The sequence below is a fragment of the Oncorhynchus kisutch genome, linkage group LG29 (assembly GCF_002021735.2).
Source record: "Oncorhynchus kisutch isolate 150728-3 linkage group LG29, Okis_V2, whole genome shotgun sequence".
In the NCBI taxonomy this organism is placed as follows: domain Eukaryota; kingdom Metazoa; phylum Chordata; class Actinopteri; order Salmoniformes; family Salmonidae; genus Oncorhynchus; species Oncorhynchus kisutch.
Window position 1 is genome coordinate 40,874,127 of NC_034202.2, and position 9,839 is coordinate 40,883,965.

The 9,839-nt window shown below is 38.5% G+C and overlaps 1 protein-coding gene across 1 annotated transcript in view; it reads left to right on the forward strand.

The window, feature by feature from the left end:
* pitpnab (phosphatidylinositol transfer protein, alpha b) overlaps nucleotides 1-7,550 on the forward strand; it is a 77,753-nt gene extending 70,203 nt beyond the window's left edge. The window contains exons 11-12 of the mRNA XM_031809552.1: nucleotides 1,994-2,088; nucleotides 7,165-7,550. Of these exons, the coding sequence (XP_031665412.1) occupies nucleotides 1,994-2,041 (48 nt within the window). The 3' untranslated portion in view covers nucleotides 2,042-2,088; nucleotides 7,165-7,550. The remainder of the gene's footprint in view (nucleotides 1-1,993; nucleotides 2,089-7,164) is intronic.
* The last annotated feature ends 2,289 nt before the right edge of the window (nucleotides 7,551-9,839 follow it).

Sequence of the window (9,839 nt, forward strand, 5' to 3'; positions counted from 1 at the left end):
AGGAGAGGAGAGGAGAGGAGAGGAGAGGAGAGGAGAGGAGAGGAGAGGAGGGGAGGAGACCCCTGTAGTTGTTTCTATGTGAAACCTGTGGACTGGAAAATATGGGTTTTATCTACAAGTGCCATATCTTAATTTGATCATCCTGTTGTTGCAGGAATTATTCTGAAGGAAGTGCACACTTTGTGTATTCACGGTTTTAAAAAAGGCTTCTAAAGTTTGTAATTTCAACTTCAATATTTCAGACTTGATTTGCCCTAATGAAAAGTCACCAACCCCTACAAAACTATTTCCACCGACTATAATCCACATAACAGTTCACATTTCTTGTTGCTGCAGGATTATTTTCCTGCTGTAGCAAACTGTCTCAAATTAAGATATGGCATCTGTATACAGTTGTGAGTTTCTAGTGTGTCTAATCGATACTATGAGGGTTTAAGTCGGTTAACATTAAACTGGGTTAACATTAAACTGAGTTAACATTAAACTGGATTAACATTAAACTGAGTTAACATTAAACTGAGTTAACATTAAACTGGGTTAACATTAAACTGAGTTAACATTAAACTGGATTAACATTAAACTGAGTTAACATTAAACGGAGTTAACATTAAACTGAGTTAACATTAAACTGGGTTAACATTAAACTGGGTTAACATTAAACTGGGTTAATATTAAACTGGGTTAACATTAAACTGGGTTAACATTAAACTGGGTTAACATTAAACTGGTTAACATTAAACTGGATTAACATTAAACTGGGTTAACATTAAACTCAGTTAACATTAAACTGGGTTAACATTAAACTGAGTTAACATTAAACTGGGTTAACATTAAACTGGGTCAACATTAAACTGGGTTAACATTAAACTGGTTTAACATTAAACTGGGTTAACATTAAACTGGATTAACATTAAACTCAGTTAACATTAAACTCAGTTAACATTAAAACTGGGTTAACATTAAACTGAGTTAACATTAAACTGGGTTAACATTAAACTGGGTTAGCATTAAACTGGGTTAACATTAAACTGGGTTAGCATTAAACTGGGTTAACATTAAACTGGGTTAACATTAAACTGGGTGAACATTAAACTGGGTGAACATTAAACTGGGTTAACATTAAACTAGGTTAATATTAAACTGGGGTTAACATTAAACTGGGTTAACATTAAACTGGGTTAACATTAAACTGGGTTAACAGTACTTACAGTACGTGAAGGGTTAATCATCTCACATCTGAATAACAGACTGAAATATGTAACCAGCCATCTGAGAGAGACACAAAAGATGCAGCAAAGCACAAGCAGGGCCATTCAGGCCTTCGTGTGCGTGTGTGTGCGTGTGTGTGTGTGTGTGTGTGTATGTGTGTGTGTATGTGTGTGTGTGTGTGTGTGTGTGTGCGTGTGTGTGTGTGTGTGTGTGTGTGTGTGTGTGTGTGTGTGTGTGTGTGTGTGTGTGTGTGTGTGTGTGTGTGTGTGCTCCACTAAGTACTCACAGGTCAGTGATGTAACAGTTCCTCATGCATTCCTCTCTCTCTCTCTCTTTTTCTCTCTCCCTCTTTCTCTCTCCCCCGTCTCTCTCTCTCTTTCTCTCCCCCTCTCTCTCCCCCTCTCTCTTTCTCTCTCTCTCTTTCTCTCTCCCCCGTCCCTCTCTCTCGCTCTTTCCCTCCCCCTCTCTCTCCCCCTCTCTCTCTCTCTCTCTCTCTCTGTTTCTCCCCCTCTCTCCCCCTCTCTCTCGCTTTCGCTCCCCTTCTTTCTCTCTCTCTCTTTCTCTCACCCTCTATCTCTGTCTCTTTCTCTCCCCCTCTCTCTCTCTGTCTCTCTTTCTCTCTGTGTCTCTCTCTCTTTCTCTCCCCCTCTCTCTCTGTGTCTCTTCCTCTCCCCCACCTCTCTCCTCTCTTTCTCTCGCTCTCTCTCTCTTGCTCTCTCTCTTTCTCTCTCTCACTCTCTCTCTCTCCCCCCCCCCTCCCCCTCCTCTCCCCGTCACTCTCTAGATGAGGGTGAAGGATCCAGTGAAAGGCATGGTGGCTCTGGAAGACTGATGAGGCTTGAGGCAGACAGACAGACAGACAGACTGACCCTGCTGCTGGTAAACACATTCTAACTAATCTCAGAAACCCAGAAAACTCATATCTTGCATCAATGCTCCATTAGGGTCTGTGGGTAGGTGTATTGAGAAAAAATGCTAAGGCGACTAGCCAAGTCTCCACCCCTCCCTAAAAGGACACTCTCAGCTAAATTTCACTTAGGGCCCCCAAAAGGCTAGGGCCGGCTCTGACTACATGTGTGGGTATGGATGTGTGTACGCAGTATTTTCCAGTTGGGAAGAATGTAGACTGCTACAATCCATCATGATGTAGTCCTATAACCTAACTCACTACGGTAAGACAGCCTGTTCCTGGTCAGACAGTCACTGGTCCCTCAGATGTTGCCTTATATACTGTACCCCAATGGTCATTTTAGCTTTTTAAAGTGTTCATTTGGGGTTGGCCAATAGGGGGCGATGTTTTATGGGTACAGAATCAGGATAGAAAGAAGGTGGACCCAACCCAACTATCCACAAGAGATTTGAATCTGCACTAACAGTAGTTCTCTTATGGAACAACACAGTACAAAACAACTTAGTACAAAACAACACCGTACAAAACAACACAATACAAAACAACACAATATAAAACAACACAATACAAAACAACACAAGTACAAAACAACACCATACAAAACAACACAATAACACCGTACAAAACAACACAATACAAAACAGCACAATATAAAACAACACAAGTACAAAACAACACCATACAAAACAACACAGTACAAAACAACTTAGTACAAAACAACACAATACAAAACAACACAATACAAAACAACACAATACCAAACAACACAAGTACAAAACAACACAAGTACAAAACAACACCGTACAAAACAACACCGTACCAAACAACACAATACCAAACAACACAATACAAAACAACACAATACAAAACAACACAGTACAAAACAACACAGTACAAAACAACACAATACCAAACAACACAAGTACAAAACAACACCGTACAAAACAACACAGTACAAAACAACACCGTACCAAACAACACAATACCAAACAACACAATACAAAACAACACAATACAAAACAACACAGTACAAAACAACACAGTACCAAACAACACAATACAAAACAACACCATACAAAACAACACAATACCAAAGAACACAATACAAAACAATACCAAACAACACAGTACAAAACAATACCAAACAACACCATACAAAACAACACCGTACCAAACAACACAGTACCAAACAACACAGTACCAAACAACACAATATAAAACAACAGTACCAAACAACACAAGTACAAAACAACACCGTACAAAACAACACAATACCAAACAACACAAGTACCAAACAACACAGTACAAAACAACACAATACCAAACAACACAAGTACCAAACAACACAGTACAAAACAACACCATACAAAACAACACAATACCAAACAACACAGTACCAAACAACACAATATAAAACAACACAGTACAAAACAACAGTACAAAACAACACAATAACACAGTACAAAACAACACCGTACAAAACAACACAATACCAAACAACACAATATAAAACAACAGTACCAAACAACACAAGTACAAAACAACACAATACAAAACAACACAATAACACAGTACAAAACAACACCGTACAAAACAACACCGTACAAAACAACACAGTACAAAACAACACAATACCAAACAACACAATATAAAACAACAGTACCAAACAACACAAGTACCAAACAACACAAGTACAAAACAACACCGTACAAAACAACACAATACCAAACAACACAATACCAAACAACACAAGTACAAAACAACACAATACCAAACAACACAGTACAAAACAACACAAGTACAAAACAACACCGTACAAAACAACACCGTACCAAACAACACAAGTACAAAACAACACAATATAAAACAACAGTACCAAACAACACAAGTACAAAACAACACAAGTACAAAACAACACTGTACAAAACAACACCGTACCAAACAACACAGTACAAAACAACACAATACCAAACAACACAAGTACAAAACAACACCGTACAAAACAACACAAGTACCAAACAACACAAGTACAAAACAACACCATACAAAACAACACCGTACCAAACAACACAATACCAAACAACACAAGTACAAAACAACACCGTACAAAACAACACAAGTACCAAACAACACAGTACAAAACAACACAATACCAAACAACACAAGTACCAAACAACAGTACAAAACAACACAATACAAAACAACACAGTACAAAACAACACAGTACCAAACAACACAAGTACCAAACAACAGTACAAAACAACACAATACCAAACAACACAAGTACCAAACAACACAGTACCAAACAACACAATATAAAACAACACAGTACAAAACAACAGTACAAAACAACACAGTACAAAACAACACAGTACCAAACAACACAGTACCAAACAACACAATATAAACAACACAGTACAAAACAACAGTACCAAACAACACAGTACCAAACAACACAATATAAAACAACACAGTACAAAACAACACCGTACAAAACAACACCGTACAAAACAACACAATACCAAACAACACAATATAAAACAACAGTACCAAACAACACAAGTACAAACAACACAATACAAAACAACACAATAACACAGTACAAAACAACACCGTACAAAACAACACAGTACAAAACAACACAATACCAAACAACACAATATAAAACAACAGTACCAAACAACACAAGTACCAAACAACACAAGTACCAAACAACACAAGTACAAAACAACACCGTACAAAACAACACAATACCAAACAACACAAGTACAAAACAACACAATATAAAACAACAGTACCAAACAACACAAGTACAAAACAACACAGTACAAAACAACACCATACAAAACAACACAAGTACAAAACAACACCGTACAAAACAACACCATACAAAACAACACCGTACCAAACAACACAAGTACAAAACAACACAATATAAAACAACAGTACCAAACAACACAAGTACAAAACAACACAGTACCAAACAACACAAGTACCAAACAACAGTACAAAACAACACAATACCAAACAACACAAGTACCAAACAACACAGTACCAAACAACACAATATAAACAACACAGTACAAAACAACAGTACAAACAACACAGTACAAAACAACACAGTACCAAACAACACAGTACCAAACAACACAATATAAAACAACACAGTACAAAACAACAGTACCAAACAACACAGTACCAAACAACACAATATAAAACAACACAGTACAAAACAACACCGTACAAAACAACACCGTACAAAACAACACAATACCAAACAACACAATATAAAACAACAGTACCAAACAACACAAGTACAAAACAACACAATACAAAACAACACAATAACACAGTACAAAACAACACCGTACAAAACAACACAGTACAAAACAACACAATACCAAACAACACAATATAAAACAACAGTACCAAACAACACAAGTACCAAACAACACAAGTACCAAACAACACAAGTACAAAACAACACCGTACAAAACAACACAATACCAAACAACACAAGTACAAAACAACACAATACCAAACAACACAGTACAAAACAACACCGTACAAAACAACACCGTACCAAACAACACAAGTACAAAACAACACAATATAAAACAACAGTACCAAACAACACAAGTACAAAACAACACAGTACAAAACAACACCATACAAAACAACACAAGTACAAAACAACACCGTACAAAACAACACCATACAAAACAACACCGTACCAAACAACACAAGTACAAAACAACACAATATAAAACAACAGTACCAAACAACACAAGTACAAAACAACACAGTACAAAACAACACCATACAAAACAACACAAGTACAAAACAACACCGTACAAAACAACACCGTACAAAACAACACCGTACCAAACAACACAATACCAAACAACACAGTACAAAACAACACCATACAAAACAACACAAGTACAAAACAACACAAGTACAAAACAACACCGTACAAAACAACACCGTACCAAACAACACAATACCAAACAACACAGTACAAAACAACACAATACCAAACAACACAAGTACAAAACAACACCGTACAAAACAACACAAGTACCAAACAACACAAGTACAAAACAACACCATACAAAACAACACCGTACCAAACAACACAATACCAAACAACACAGTACAAAACAACACAATACCAAACAACACAAGTACAAAACAACACCGTACAAAACAACACAAGTACCAAACAACACAAGTACAAAACAACACCGTACAAAACAACACAAGTACCAAACAACACAAGTACAAAACAACACAATACCAAACAACACTAGTACCAAACAACACAATACCAAACAACACAGTACAAAACAACACAATACAAAACAACACCGTACAAAACAACACAATACCAAACAACACAATACCAAACAACACAAGTACAAAACAACACAATACAAAACAACACCGTACAAACAACTGTTCTTCTGAATGTTTGTGGAACCTGTTAGTATAGAATATACCTGTTAGTATAAAATATATCTCTTAGTATAGAATATACCTGTTAGTATAGAATATACCTGTTAGTATAAAATATATCTCTTAGTATAGAATATACCTGTTAGTATAGAATATACCTGTTAGTATAGAATATATCTCTTAGTATAGAATATACCTGTTAGTGTAGAATATATCTCTTAGTATAGAATATACCTGTTAGTGTAGAATATATCTCTTAGTATAGAATATACCTGTTAGTGTAGAATATATCTCTTAGTATAGAATATATCTGTTAGTATAGAATACACCTGTTAGTATAGAATATTGTTTTATATTGAATATACATGTTAGTATAGAATATACTTATATAGACTTTTCCTGTTTTAGAGATATATACCATTAATTGATTATCATTATTTATACAACTCTCTCTCTCTCTCTCGCTCTCTCTCTCGCTCTCTCTCTCTCTGTCTCTCTCTCTCTCTGTCTCTCTCTCTCTCTCTGTCTCTCTCTCTCTCTCTCTCTCTCTCTCTGTCTCTCTGTCTCTCTCTCTCTCGCTCTCTCAGATCAGAACTGTAAACCTGACAGACACCAACGGATTCAACGCTCCTCCCCCACCTCCTCTTCCTCCTCTTCCTCTCTGTCAACAGAGCTTCTCCGCCCCCCTGGTCCCGCCCCCCTCTCCAGATTGGTACAGTCTGCCATTAAGACAGACAGTCAGTCCTAGTGTACATATCCACTATATATAGTGTATGGGGCAATAAGGCCCAGCTGTGAGTGTGGAGATGTATTATAATATAAACAGGGTTTTTAAAGCATCATTTCGTCTGTATTAAAGGTTGTCAGTTTCTTTTCAGGACCAAGCTGTATTCTGATCAGTGTTGTTTTGATCTCGTTGTGACTGTTGTTTTAATTGATTGTTTGTTTTCGATGGGTCATCCTGTCTTCTGATTGGTTGATCACCACACCTCCTCCTCTTCATCTTCCAATCACGTTATTTTTATTCCCCTCTTCTTCATATCAACCATTAAACAACTGATAGATTGTGGCAACAAACAAAAAAAGTGCCAGGTAGGCGGACCTTATACCTCACGGCCAATAGAATGGTTCAAAAGGGAGGAACGACGCCTACCTGGCTTGCGGTTGGTGGAGGGTGAAGTTGCCCCTATAAGCTGATCTTGGGTCAGATTTGCAGGTTCAAATCCAATAAAACTTTATTAGTCACATGCTTTGTAAACTACAGCTGTAGACTACCAGTGAAATGCTTTCTTACGGGCCATTTCCCAACAATGCAGAGAGAAATATTTTGAAATAATAGAAAAATAATAACACAAGGAATAAATACACAATGATTAATGATACCTTGGCTATATACACGGGGGTACCGGTACCCAATGGTATAAAGTACTAAAGTAAAAATACTTTAAAGTATTTATATAGTATTATACCTAAGTCGTTTTTTTGGTTATCTGTACATTAATTAAATTAATGTACGATTTATATTTTTGACTACTTTTACTTTTACTTCACTACATTCCTAAAGAAAATAATGTACTTTTTACTCCGTACATTTTCCCTGACATCCAAAAGTACTTGTTACATTTTGAATGGCTAGCAGGACAGGAAAATGGTCTAATTCACGCATTTAAAGAGAAAATCCCTGGTCATCTCTACTGCATCTGATCTGGCAGACTCACTAAACACAAATGCTTTGTTTGCAAATTATGAGTGTTGGAGTGTGCCCCTGGCTATCTGTAAATGATGTCTGAGTGTTGGAGTGTTCCCCTGGCTATCTGTAAATGATGTCTGAGTGTTGGAGTGTGCCCCTGGCTATCTGTAAATGATGTGTGAGTGTTGGAGTGTGCCCCTGGCTATCTGTAAATGATGTCTGAGTGTTGAAGTGTTCCCCTGGCTATCTGTAAATGATGTCTGAGTGTTGGAGTGTTCCCCTGGCTATCTGTAATGATGTCTGAGTGTTGGAGTGTTCCCCTGGCTATCTGTAATGATGTCTGAGTGTTGGAGTGTTCCCCTGGCTATCTGTAAATGATGTCTGAGTGTTGGAGTGTTCCCCTGGCTATCTGTAAATGATGTCTGAGTGATGGAGTGTTCCCCTGACTATCTGTAATGATGTCTGAGTGTTGGAGTGTGCCCCTGGCTATCTGTAATGATGTCTGAGTGTTGGAGTGCTCCTGGCTATCTGTAATGATGTCTGAGTGTTGGAGTGTTCCCCTGGCTATCTGTAATGATGTCTGAGTGTTGGGAGTGTACCCCTGGCTATCTGTAATGATGTCTGAGTGTTGGAGTGTTCCCCTGGCTATCTGTAATGATGTCTGAGTGTTGGAGTGTTCCCCTGGCTATCTGTAATGATGTCTGAGTGTTGGGAGTGTTCCCCTGGCTATCTGTAATGATGTCTGAGTGTTGGAGTGTTCCCCTGGCTATCTGTAATGATGTCTGAGTGTTGGAGTGTTCCCCTGGCTATCTGTAATGATGTCTGAGTGTTGGAGTGTGCCCCCTGGCTATCTGTAATGATGTCTGAGTGTTGGAGTGCCCCTGGCTATCTGTAATGATGTCTGAGTGTTGGAGTGTTCCCCTGGCTATCTGTAATTATGTCTGAGTGTTGGAGTGTACCCCTGGCTATCTGTAATGATGTCTGAGTGTTGGAGTGTTCCGCTGGCTACCTGTAATGATGTCTGAGTGTTGGAGTGTTCCGCTGGCTACCTGTAATGATGTCTGAGTGTTGGAGTGTACCCCTGGCTATCTCAAATCAAATTTATTTATATAGCCCTTCGTACATCAGCTGATATCTCAAAGTGCTGTACAGAAACCCAGCCTAAAACCCCAAACAGCAAGCAATGCAGGTGGAGAAGCACGGTGGCTAGGAAAAACTCCCTAGAAAGGCCAATACCTAGGAAGAAACCTAGAGAGGAACCAGGCTATGTGGGGTGGCCAGTCCTCTTCTGGCTGTGCCGGGTGGAGATTATAACAGAACATGGTCAAGATGTTCAATGTTCATAAATGACCAGCATGGTCGAATAATAATAAGGCAGAACAGTTGAAACTAGAGCAGCAGCACAGTCAGGTGGAAGTTGAAACTGGAGCAGCAGCATGGCCAGGTAGACTGGGGACAGCAAGGAGTCATCATGTCAGGTAGTCCTGGGGCATGGTCCTAGGGCTCAGGTCAGTTGAAACTGGAACAGCAGCATGGCCAGGTGGACTGGGGACAGCAAGGAGTCATCATGTC